At 35.3% G+C, this 13,873-nt stretch overlaps 1 protein-coding gene across 1 annotated transcript in view; it reads left to right on the top strand.

The window, feature by feature from the left end:
- Window positions 1-11,705, top strand: part of TAFA1 (TAFA chemokine like family member 1) — a 384,070-nt gene extending 372,365 nt beyond the window's left edge. The window contains exons 3-4 of the mRNA XM_049777263.1: window positions 6,088-6,212; window positions 10,584-11,705. Coding sequence (XP_049633220.1) covers window positions 6,088-6,212; window positions 10,584-10,601 — 143 coding nt within the window. The 3' untranslated portion in view covers window positions 10,602-11,705. The remainder of the gene's footprint in view (window positions 1-6,087; window positions 6,213-10,583) is intronic.
- Window positions 11,706-13,873: the final 2,168 nt, after the last annotated feature.

Raw genomic sequence — 13,873 nt, 5'->3', positions numbered from 1 at the left:
GAAGATTTTTACCAATATGCTATGAATATATGAAAGCAAAGTATAGTTCAGATAAACTACGTTTTAACTATTAATAAGTATTCTTATTTATTGTTCTCTTGATTTTTATATATTTTAGGTTTTTCCTTTCTTTTCTCACATGAGTAAAACTATCTGATAGCTTTCTTTTACTTTCTACATTTTTCGCTCCTTTTTTAAATTAAATATCTTTATACAATTTGATTACAAACATGATTATTCTTGCATTACATAATTAAAGATGAGGCTGGATGGCGGTGGATGGCGATGGATTTCTTTTTGCCATCCCAGGCCACGTGGCTCAGCAACCCCATGAACCGGCGAGTTCCAGGCCCAGGTGAAACGCGAAATCACTCACTCACAGGCAGGCTTCAGGAAGAATCATCTTTATTTATGCCCTAGCCACCACATGTGTGTGGCCTACTCATAACCTTTCAAGCATACAGCCATTCTAGGCTTGCCCTGCGTCTTATCCTCTTTCAGCCATTTCCCTCAGAGAGCCCAGCAGGGCCAAAAGGCAAAAGCCCCTAATCCCCTGGCTTCCGGGTTTATCTACCTATTCCAAGACCCCTCCCAGGAATGGGCCGGGTTTTGCAGGTAAAGTCACACCTATTATCCGGTACCCAAGACTCCTCCCAGAAATGGGTGGGTCTCAGGTCGCTACACGTAAATCCAGGGTGGAGTAACAATTGTAGTTGGGTTTCAGTCATATAAAAAACACCGCCCTTCACCAATGCAACATTCTCATCACCAATGCCCAAATCTCCCACCTCCCTATCCCCCCACCTGTACTTGAACAGGCTTTCTACTTCCCTCATTCATTCACATTGTTATGATAGTTCTCAATGTAGTTATTTCTCTAACTGCACTCACCACTCTTAGAGGTGAGCTTCATATCATGAACTGAAACTTCCAGCCCTCATCTCTATTGTCTCTGAGAACTATTACAAAAAAATTGTATTTTATTTTTCTTAAAACCCATTGATAAGTGATACTATTTTGTGTCTATCTCTCTCCTTCTGATTTATTTCACTCAGCATAATAGATTTTATGTACATTCAGGTATAGGAAAATTTCATGACTTCATCTATCTTGATGGCTACAGAATATTTTATTGTGCATATGTACCACAGTTTCTTTAGCCATTCATCTGTTAAAGGGCATCTTGGTTGTTTCCAACTTCTGGCTATTATAAATAGCGCTGCAGTAAATATTGGTGTGAGAAAGGTATTTTTGAATTGTATTTTTGTGTTCCTAGGGGATATCCCTAATAGTGGTATAGCTGGATCATATGGGAGCTCAATTTTCAGTTTTTTTGAAGAATCTCCATATTATTTTCCTTAAAGGCTGGACTAGACTGCATCCCCACCAGCAGTAAATGAGAGTTCCTTTCTCTCCATATCCCTTCCAGCACCTATTTTCTTGTTCTTTGTGATATGTGCCAGTCTCTATGCTGTGAGATGATACCTCATTGTTGTTTCGATTTGCATCTCCCTGATAATTACTAATGTGGAAAATTTTTCATGTGCCTTTTGACCATTTGTAATTCTTCTTTGACAAAGTGTCTGTTCATTTCTTCTTCCCATTTTTTGATGGTACTAGATGTTCTTTTTTTTGTGAAGTTCTTTCAGTGGCTTGTGTATTTTGGATATTAGTCTCTTATCTGATGGGTATTGGGTGAATAATTTCTCCCATTCAATGGATAGCTCTTGTATCCTGGGCATTATTCCCTTTGAGGTGCAGAGTCCTCTCAGCTTAATATATTCCCATCTGTTTACCTGTGCTTCCACTTGTTTGAAGAGTGCAGTTTCCTCCTTAAAGATGCCTTTAGTCTCAATGTCATGGAGTGTTTTATAGAACATGTTGTTCTATATACCTTATGGTTTCAAGTCTGATATCAAAGTCTTTAATAAAATTGGATTTTACCTTTGTACATGGTGTTAGCTCAGGGTCTGAGTTCACATTTTTGCAAGTGGCTAACCAGTTGTGCCAACACCACTTGAAGAGGCTTTTCTTGCTTCATTTAGGATTTCTTGCCCCTTTATCAAAAATTAAGTGATTGTATGTCTGGGGAACATTCTCTGAGTACTCAAGCCTATTACACTGTTCTAAGGATCTGTCCTTATTCCAATAACATGATGTTTTGATAACTATTGCTTTGTAATACACTTTAAAATTAGAGAAAGTAGGGGCCGGAGAGATAGCATGGAGGTAAGGTGTTTGTGGGGAGTCTAGCTGATAAAACCTAGAACATAAGACACCTCAGTAACTCCTAATCTGGTCACCCACGTGACCAAAGGCGCCCATGCCTTGAGAACAAAGGAAATAGACAAATAAAGTAATTCAAAGCAGCCCAATACATCCAGCCAGAAAGAAAAATATAGAGCAACTTGCCTTTGTTTTAGCAAAAGGTTATTAGGATTATAGCTGATGTTCTATTTATGCTTATTGAGTATAATTTATAGAACTCTGTTTGAAACTTATGCTTTCTAGTAAAATGTGCTCAGGTCTACCTCTTTGCCCCTCCCTATTACCTGCCCCAGCTTATGCTAATGAATGCTTGTAACTGTGATTGGTGAAAACTTGTAACACCTTCTGACGTATTTCAGCCCTTAAAAGCTGATTCCCCCCGACAATAAACCCCTTTTGAACAGCATGTGCAGTCTTGAGGGCTTCTCTTACTAATTTCTCTAGTTCTTCTTTACAGGTCGGTTCTGCTCGGGTGAACCCACTAATAACTAGCAACCTTTATTTCCACACCCCCGAGGGTCGGGGGTCTCCCACGGAAGGTTGCAGGCATTTGCTTTTCATGGAGGAGGTCATCGGTTCGAATCCTGGCGTCCCATATGGTCCCCTGTGCCTACCAGGAACAATTTCTGAGCCTGGAGCCAGGAATAATCCCTGAGCACTGCCGGGTGTGACCCAAAAACCACAAAAAAAAAAAAAAAATTAGAGAAAGTAACACCCCCCATATTCCTTTTCCCAAGGATTGCTTTAGCTATTCATGGGTGTTTATTGTTTAAAATGAATTTCAAAAGTGTTTGATCCACTTCTTTGAAGAATGTCATGAGTATCCCATTAAATCTGTACAATGCTTTGGGGAGTATGCAATTTTAATGATGTTAATTGTACCAATCCATGAGCAGGGTGCGTGTTTCCATTTCTGTGTGTCCTCTCTTAGTTTTGAAGCAGGGTTTTATACTTTTCGTTGTACAGGTCCTTTATGTCTTTAGTCAAGTTGACTCCATATCTGAGCTTGTGTGACACTAATGTGAATGGGTTGTTCTCTTAATGTCCATTTCTTCTTTATCATTTTTTAGCATATAAAAAGGCCATTGATTTTTGTGTGTTAATTTTGTAGCCTGCCACATTGCTATATGAGTCTATTGTTTCTAGAAGCTTTTTTGTAAATTCTTTAGGGTTTTTTAAATATAGTTTCATGTCATCTGCAAGCAGTGAGAGCTTGACTTCTCACTGATATCAATTTCTTGACTTATCGCTATGGCAAGTATTTCCAGTACTTTCCAGTATTTCCAGTAATAGGAGTGGTGAGAGAGGACACCCTTGTTTTGTACCAGAATTTAGAGGAAAGGCTTTTAGTTTTTCTCCATTGAAGATAATATTTGCCATTGGTTTGTGGTAGATGGCCTTAACTATATTGAGAAAGGTTCCTTTTTTTCCCATCTATTTATTAGAATGGGTTTTGGACCTTATCAAATGCTTTCTCTGCATTTATTGATATGACCATGTGCTTTTTATTTTTCTTGTTGTTGATATTGTGTGTTATGTTGATAGATTTATCGATGTTAAACCATCCTTGCATTCCTGGAATAAAACCTACTTGATTGCAGTGAATGATCTTCTTTTTGAGGCATTGGATCCTATTTTTCAGGATTTTGTTGAGGATCTTTGCATCTGTGTTCATCAGGGATATTGGTCTGTAATTATTTTTTTTGGCAGCATCTCTGTCTGGTTTTGGTATCAAGGTGATGTTGGCCTCATAAAAATTATTTGGAAGTGTTCCCATTTTTTCAGTTTCATAAAAGAGCCTGGTCAGGATTGGTAGTAGTTCCTCTTGAAAGGTTTTAAAGAATTCATTAGAGAATTCATCTGGACCTAGGCTTTTGTTTTGGGGCAGACATTTGATTACCGTTTTAATTTCCTCAATAATGGGATGTATTTAAATACCCCCTCAATAGATGGGGGTGTTTATATATGCTACATCTTCTAGGTTTTTCTTTGTACCTTTAGTTAATTAAGGTTTTTTTCACTTTTTTATTTTTATTTTTTTATTTAACCAACTTAATTACATACATGATTGTGTTTGGGTTTCAGTCATGTAGAGAACACCACCCATCACCAGTGCAACATTCCCATCACCAATACCCCAAATCTCCCTCCTCCCCACCCAACCCCCACCTGTACTCTAAATAGGCTCTCTATTTCCCTTGTACATTCTCATTATTAGGATAATTCAAAACGTAGTTATTTCTCTAAACTCATCCCTGTTTGTGGTGAGCTTCATGAGGTGAGCTGTAACTTCCAGCTCTTTTCTCTTTTGTGTCTGAAAATTATTATTGCAAGAATGTCTTTCATTTTTCTTAAAACCCATAGATGAGTGAGACCATTCCGTGTCTTTCTCTCTCTGACTTATTTCACTCAGCATAATATATTCCACGTACATCCATGTATAGGAGAATTTCATGACTTCATCTCTCCTGACAGCTGCATAATATTCCATTGTGTATATGTACCACAGTTTCTTTAGCCATTCATCTGTTGAAGAGTATCTTGGCTGTTTCCAAAGTCTTGATATGGTAAATAGTGCTGCAATGAATATAGGTGTAGGAAGGGATTTTTGTATTGTATTTTTGTGCTCCTAGGGTACATTCCTAGGAGTGGTATAGCTGGGTCGTATGGGAGCTCAATTTCCAGTTTTTGGAGGAATCTCCATATTGCTTTCCATAAAGGTTGAACTAGACAGCATTCCCACTAGCAGTGGATAAGAGTTCCTTTCTCTCCACTTCCCCACCAACACTGCTTGTTCTCATTCTTTGTGATGTGTGCCAATCTCTGGGGTGTGAGGTGGTATCTCATCGTTGTTTTGATTTGCATCTCCCTGATGATTAGTGATGTGGAGCATTTTTTCATGTGTCTTTTGGCCATATGTATTTCTTCTTTGTCAAAGTGTCTGTCCATTTCTTCTCTCCATTTTTTGATGAGATTAGATGTTTTTTTTTTTTTTTCACTTTCAATGGGCCTTTAAAACTCAGAGGTTCTATGCTAACCTGTAGGTGCTAGGTGGATAAACAAGTCTTTCTCAAAAGAATAATTCATTCATTCTAGAACACATTAGTACTTCTCTTCCCTTCATGGAAAACATAATTACACAATTCTTTCTATTAAAGTAATAACTTACAAGTTTTTTTCCTAAGGAGCAATTCTTGCCATTTCATGTTTCACCATACAAGAGTTTTAACTAAATTGATGAATGTGGACAGCATATTTATATATGCACTGTAAAGCTAATTTTCTAAAGTAATCATTGTCAATATACTTAGTAAGCAATGCAATATTTAAGAAAGATTTTTGCTTGTTTGTTTGTTTTAAGGGATTTGGTTTTTAGGGGGTGGAAATTAGCCTCACATTCAACTATGCTCAGGGCTTACTTCTGTCTCTATGCTTTGAATCACACTGGTGGGGCTATGATGAACCATGTGGGGTACCTGAGATCAAACCTTGGCTAGCCACATCCAAAACAAGTGCCCTACTCCCTATACTATCACTCCACAACACAGAGAGATTTATTTTAGTGATGAGGACACATTCCTTCATTTATAAATTTTTGAGTTCAATCTGCCATTTCCTTTCTCTTTCTAACTTTCTCTCTCTCTCTTTTTCTCTCTCTCTGTCTCTCTCTCCCACACACACACACACACACACACACACACACACTTATAAAAATGCCCTCATGAGTTTCAGAGCATGAAGATCTACAGAGGGACAGAGCCTCAATGTCCAGCTTGTTTGGATGAATTGCATATCTACTTTTTCCTGTTTTTTGCACAGCCTCCATAGTGATTGGGAAATGGTGGTGTGAAATGGAGCCTTGTCTAGAAGGAGAGGAATGTAAGACACTCCCTGATAATTCCGGATGGATGTGCGCTACAGGCAATAAAATTAAGACCACAAGAGTAAGTGCACTTATTTCCAATGTCCCCTGCATGTTCCAGAGTGTGCTATTTTTCTTGTGTTCTACAAACAGCACCCAGGCATGTTGGAACAGTGGAGAAAGGATCCTTGTCCTCAATAGAAAACTTCCTTTACCATCCAGATTAATATTCATCCATCAAAAATTGGTTATTCATGAATAAAGCTAGGTTTGCTTTGGCTAACGGAAAAGAGTTATTAGTCAATTATTTGGATAATTCATTCTATATCTATTTTGTTCAAAACAGGTAAGGTCTTGCCATATGGTTTACTGAAAAGATTTGCTGAAAAGTACCTACCACTATTTACTAACATGTCTTTAAAAGAATTAAGTAATATTTAAGGGAAGCAAAAGGTTTTGGATGTCAAAAATCATTCCTTTCCTTTCTGACATTTTATCAAAAAGTATCTAAATCCTGTTTGCTGAGCTACATACCTCTCTAGAATCAGTGGCATCATTAGTTTGGTAAGTTATTAATTCTAAATATTGTTCTACTAAAAAATGAGAATCCTAATGAAAGAGAGTGTTGGGTACTTAATACAAAGCTGTAACAATTTTTTCATTAGTGCAAAAGTCCATCAATATTTTAATGATCATATTATTATAGTATGGATACTACCTTCTTATTCTGTATGTATTATAAGGTGGCTTATTCCCAAGGCATACTTTGCCAGTTAAATTTACCAGTGGAGTGTCTCAATAGGATAACTCAAATTTAAAAGCCAGTTTCTGATCCCAATCCATGTTTTATGAGTTACAAATGCTTTTTCTTCTAAGCATTATGTTTTCAAAACATAACATTGGTTCTTAAAGCTTATGATGCATAAAACTAAGTAATGCTATATAACACTTTATAAAACTTTTTTTTATGTACAAATAAGGTAGACATTCTCTGTGTTTAAAAGTAAGTTTCCTGTACTAGTCCTACTAATCAGTAAATGGTCGTCTCTTTCTGTAGCCAAAAAATATTCGGAATCATTCTAGCTTATTAACATGCATCCGCAGGTTCCTGAGAAGCTCAGTGTGTATTATTATATTTTTATTTAATGGGATACCTCCAGAAGAGAGTATTCAGAAATAAGTTCATTTCCCTCAGAAACCATTAAATTATTTACCTATTGTTACATTTTTCCTGCAAAAGTTTTTAATCAAGTAATTTAAAGATGTCTTTACAAAGTAATGACAAACTACTCTGAAATATGATCAGTATGATTGCCTCAATCACCATTATTTTAGACGCATTTCCTAGGTATTTCTGCGAAAACACCATTCAGTATTCAAAATGACAAACTGTAAAATCACCCCACGCACCATAGCTCCAAACCCTGTTGAACAAGTCTGGGTCAGGGTAGTGGATGAAATAATCCAAACTAGGCTGAAACACATGTAGTATGGCAATCTTCTACCTACTATGGAACTTGCTGCCTTCCAGAATTACCATTTTTATTGAGTACAGAGATCATCCCTTGGGTGGGGCAGTAATCCCACCCAAGTTTACAAGTAAGACAACCTTCGTTTTGGATGAAACCAAGTTGTAAACAAACAAAGAAACCAGGGATAAACTTTGTTTTAGGTAAAATACGGTGTAACCAAACAATAAACCCTTATAGAAAGTGATGTAAAAGATTTGAAATTCAGTAAACAACAATGTATAAATCAAATTGTTTCAGAACTTAAATTTTAAAAATGTCAGAAGTACTAAAACCAAGAGATTCTGAAAGATATAATATATACAAACAAAAACCCACAGAAATTGGTTATAATGCGCTTTTTTTTTTTTTTTACCTCTGTAGTCTTTTATTTGGGCAGTAGAGAGTATATTTTTAAGCCATCAGACATGTTGTAAATACCTCCTAGACATCTGTTCATATCACAGAGTATAGAAACTGATCAGGGTAAGAGAAGTTGGAGCATACTAACTATATTTGTTACCACCTGGGTGAGCTGAATTCAATGCAGAAAGCTGAGTGTACAATAGAAATAAAGCATCCTTGTAGACTGAAAGCTGTAGGTATGTTTATCCTGATGCCTGCATCCATTTCGAGCAAAGAAATGTACAGTCCTGTGAGAGGTCTATCAAAGAACCAAGAATTCTCAAATCTGCATTAAAGGAAGGATAGGACAAGGGACTCTCCTAGAAAGAAGTTCATAGCCATGACCTCATAAAGTCCCCTGAGCAGCATGGGATGTCATTCCTGAGCACAGAGCCAGAAATAGGCAGCTGCTGATTAGTTCTGGGTGCAGTCTAAAGCAAACAAACACACAATAACTCCAATGTTAAAGATATTTTCAAAATATTTCCTAAAAGTTTCAAATATTCTCCTACCATTTAACTAAGAAAGCAATATCTAAGCTTATAAAATTTTAAATAATACTCAAGATATAGTGAGATAAAATTACCTTATTTGCTTTGATTGAAAGTAGCAATTTACTTTAAACTTAAAGGAATTAAAGTGGCTTATTAGTTTGTTTTGTTTTGTTTTTTATTTTGGGGGCCATGTCTGGTGACGCTCAAGGGTTACTCCTGGCTATGCACTCAGAAATTGCTCCTGACTTGGGGGACCATATGGGACGCTGGGGATCAAACCGTGGTCCATCCTAGGTCAGCCGCATGCATGCCAAATGTCCTACCACTGCACCACAGCTCTGGCCCCAAGTAGCATTGTTACTTATGCTCAAAGCCAGTGGTTCTCTCTGCATTCATCCTTTGAGTATTCGTATTTGAAACTAGTTTTGAACCAATCAAATGGCATAAATAGCTATAGAATAGGCTTTTGATTTTTCTTCAGCAACAAGACACTATTTGAGTATAAAGTTCTTTGCCTTGGAAAGGTTATAAATGTTCCTAAATTCATGTGTACCTATAAAGCTCTTTGTAACGGTATTATTTTAATATTACTCCACATTGGGTCAAGAGCAGACTCTTTAGGTAAAAATACTAATACATTTCTAGTCTCTGAAGGAAAGCAATTTTATTAAAAGAAAAGGGGAGTTACTTCAGGGGAATAAAGTAGGCAAATTATGGAATAAAGACTGCCTAGAGTGGCTTTAGAGTACAGTCTTAGTCCCATACTAATGCAGAGAAGGATGTTTGATTCAAGGGGGGAGCTGTTGAAACCATTTTCATGAAAGCTTATCTACTGACCTGAAATTGGGCTTCCACTCTTTTTCCATTTTTTTGTTCATTTTTTGGGTTCACCTGCAATGTTAAGGGCTATTTCTGACTTTGCACTCAGGAGCTACGTTGGCAGAGCTCAGGGGACTATATGGGATGTTGGGGATCAAACTAGGATCCACCAAGTGCAAGATTAATTCCTAGCAACTGTCATATTGTTTTAGCCCTATTATCACTTTTTTTACATCCCTTTCTAAGGCCAACTAGGAACTTTAATAGAGTGTGGGTGGTAGAGGTTAAGTGAAGGTTCCTCACCTGAAAATAATAGGATATAGAGCTATCAGATTCATCGTGGATTATTTACTTTTATGTAGAGAAGGAAGTGGAGCTCTCAGCTTCCTAGATGAGAGATAGAATTCTTTAGCTAGCAAACCTTCTGTAAATTGACATTTTGTTTTTCTAAAAATAAAAGAATTTGTGACTTCTCCATGCCTACCATTTTAGCTGGGCAAAGATTGCTCTTCCTGTTAATACTACAATTTACAATAGATTTGACAAAATCATAGCATGACCTGCTCTGTTCAAATTCTTATCAGATCACACACACAGTACTGACTATTGAATATGCACGGATCATTGCTACATGAAAATATAAAATATGTTGTTCAAAGTTTACTAAATATTTTGGAGAGTGAGAGGTAGCATGACACGTAAGATGCTTGTGTTGCATATAATTGACTCAGATTTTATACCTTACACCATATATGGTCTCCTGAGCATAGAAGAGGGAGTGATCCCTGGTTATCAAATCTGAAGTTAGCCGTGGGCACAGTAACTCAAACTACATTATAAATAATATTACTAGTAAGTTTAATAGGGAAGCTGTAGGCCACTAAACCAAAGTCCTTTTTAATATAGGACTTTGTGCAATTGCACATGTAGCATAGCCATGAAACAACCCCAATTAGAACTTACTCCACAAGTACATTTCTTCCTTTATGGAAAAATTAATAAATTAAATTAATAAGTTAATTGAAGAAAGATGTCAGATTGTGAATGTGCTTAATCTCCATTTGAGAACTACATCTTTTAAATAATAAATAATTCTTGTACTTCCTAGCACTTGAAAGAAACAATTTCTTAAAAAACTGAGATGTAAACATTTTTACTAATTGCTTTTCATTAAGCCCTCATTTTGTTCTTTACTCTCTGAAATATTTTTCTTTGTCTTGCTTTCAGATTCACCCAAGAACCTAACAGAAGGATTTGCTAAAGCAGTAAAGGAAAACCAACCCTGCGGAAAATACTTTTTAAGAATCTAAAACATCTTATTCATTACAAGCCAAATGGATTTCTAATTTGCATCTTTGACTGGTTTCCAGATAATCATAGTGCTTTTACTGTATATCACAAAATATCCTATATGGGAAGACCTGGACTCCTTGGCATGGAATTTCCTCAATGGAAAACGGATTTTGAAAAACAAATATTTTCTCAGTGGAAAGAAATTTGAATTATGATGAACAATCCACTTCTCCTAATTTGGATCTATAATTACTTTATACCATTTAAAATATATGTATATATAATATTTTGAAATATTATATATTCTCTTCAAAAATGAACCATACCACAACTTGAGGCAACTGGTGTACCTCTTGAATTTTGGATGTTTGTTTCTTGTCTTCTTTTTCTACTGGCAAGGAAGACATGTGCCCTTTTGAGAGTTCAATATAGCACTCATCCTAGCAGGCCAACTACAGGTAGACTCCTGGAATATGAGACATCACAATACTGAATCAAGAGAGCTTCCTTCTGTTAATACCAGCTGGTCCAAGGAAGCAAGCACATTGTGCTGTTTTATTGCTTTCTACTCTGTGCAATATTAGCATGCAAGCTTGGCTTACATAACCATACTTTATATTCAATTGATATATAATAACCATTCTAACCTCTTCCAGGAAAATATTTTTAGAAGTACTAGCTTTTCCACAGATAAGAAAATGAATATTCTTGAGGTAGCTTTTCCACCATGCTATTAAGACTCTGGCAGAGTTATGATAGAATATGGATCCCTGAATAAATAAGTCCTGTAAATACAATGTCTTAAGGCTTTGTATAGTTATCCTAGACTGCGAACTGTCCTTTGATTAAATCCAAAGTCTGGCATCATTAAGTACATAATGCTGTATCAACAAGTCTTACCATTGCACCTCTTTCTGTGTTGATTTGCTTCTATTGAGAGTGTTTAGATTTCTTCTGGTGACATAGGAAGACTATTAAAGCAATTGGATTTCAGAATGGTCTATGTGACCAAATACTGGACAGCCTTATTAAAGTGGTAAATAATTTATTTATAAACCTAATATTTTCTTTATTTGTCATGTATTATTCTTGAATCAGCTTCGCTCATAACAAAGGCACCTCACTTAGGCACTTACAGTGAGCCTCGGGTTTTTTCAGACACTCTTTATTGCCTTCACCACCACTCTTTCAACTCTAATATTTTGAAGACAACCAATTAATTACAATGACTAGAATATTAAGTCAAATAATAGAAATAAACTCTAATAATTTTAAACTCTATTATTAGGCTTCTATAGAGGTCACTTGTATGATGTATAACAAAACTAACCTCCCAAAACAAGAAATTATTGATCATCTTTCCTTTTTTTATATATAGTCTCTTAGCTTCTGTTCCTATGAATAAAATGTCTATTTAAGTTCCAGTTTTTCTGGAAATAAATAACATAAAGTATTCCTATTACTTATTCCATTATGTTGCAAATATATTTTTTTCCTTCAGAGACTTTCTCTGAAATGTCTATTGTTTTAGTTTTTTGATTAAAACAATAACACAGAGGGTCCATTTGTCTAAGTTCTCAAGTAAACTCGAGTCTTCATTTCTACCAATTTCCTTTGAAGTATGATTGAATATGTAAATACTGAAACATGATACAGATATTTGACACTTTGAATGCCTAGAAATATCTTGAAAAAAAAAAGGAACCTCAAAGTATGCTTCTAAAATATATGTCATTAAGGTTACATAAAACACATACAAGCAAATTACAATTTATAGTACATAACTATCTTCCAAGCAATATTATCATAATTATCTTTAAACTTTGAAATAAAACCCAAAGCCATACTCTCCAAATGATCTCAAAATATGAAGGAAAATTTCTACAATCAAATATACTTATGGAAAAATTTACACATAATAAAAGTATCTACTTATGGTATTTGCAGAATCAGTAAATAATCCAAAACCATTATGCATTTTCAAGAGATATTATATAATAAAAATAGAATTCTTTTATGACATTCTTTTAGAATCCAAACATATTAAGTGCTTACTTAATAGAAAGTACATCCTCTGTTTAATGGAAAGTTATGAGAAATCATTCCATCACATAGATATGTCCACGGTATTTTCCAATCTTCTATTTTTTAACCTTGATAGTTTTTTATTAGTTATAGTCATTACTTTATTGATTCTCAATATTTTTATCTTTAAAACATTCTTATTTGCAAAGTTATTCATAATTAAGTTTGAGGTATACTATGTTTCAGGACCAATCCTACCAACCAGTGTCAACTTTTCTCCATCAATGTTTCCAGAGTCCATCGTATGCACTATTCCCCACCAAGCCTGTCATCAAAACAGGCATGTTTTCTGAGTTTTGGGCCTTATGATTTCATTGTTGTTGACTCAGTGACTTGAAACTAATTAGTTTTGTCCTTTCTTAACATTACCAATACACAAGTCCCCCTGTGCTATCTGTACCTATTATATTACATCTGTCTTCTCCTCATTTTATTCAATACACTATGGAACCAATAATGTTTTAGGTAACTCACATTTAAACCATAGAAATACTTCATTTAAATATTCTAAATACCACACATAAGTATCCAATCTTCTATTTTCTAAAAGAATCAGATTTCTATATTTTTTGAGTCTCTTAAAGTTAATAAACAAGATAAATGAAAACAAAATTTCTTTCATTTAAAAAAACTGAAAACATTATTTTGTCCAAATTTTCCAGACATGTCACCATTTCTATGAGATGACTGGTTTTAGAACTACTCTTTCTTAAAGCCTGTGCCCTTGAATGAATAGTCCATTGAGAAACAACAAACTTATTTTTCTTTTGTTTCCCTGCTTAGACTCTTTGCATAATTATCTATAAGTGATGTTCACAGCTTTTCCTATTCTGTAATCAGAGCCTGTAAATCAATGAAGGATATAGCCCATGTCTATGTTTGTTCATTTAATATTGACCCATTAATGCTCACCTATCTTGGGAAGACTTGAAGGTCAAAACAAAGGGGACACACAAGAATCACAGCAGATTTTAGGCAAGCATCCAATAAAATTGCAAATATTTGAACAACTTGGCAAATTCAATTTAGACTTGCACAAGTTCCTTATAAATAGGCATAAACCACCAACTTGCATTTAAATTTATTTGTGCCAGTTTGAGAAATTTAATAACTGCCATCTTCTTAAATTTGAATATTTA

This window comes from Suncus etruscus, chromosome 7, assembly GCF_024139225.1.
Source record: "Suncus etruscus isolate mSunEtr1 chromosome 7, mSunEtr1.pri.cur, whole genome shotgun sequence".
Taxonomy (NCBI): Eukaryota; Metazoa; Chordata; class Mammalia; order Eulipotyphla; family Soricidae; genus Suncus; species Suncus etruscus.
The sequence above is the reverse complement of the archived record's forward strand: the minus strand, read 5'-3'. Positions and strand labels throughout refer to the sequence as shown.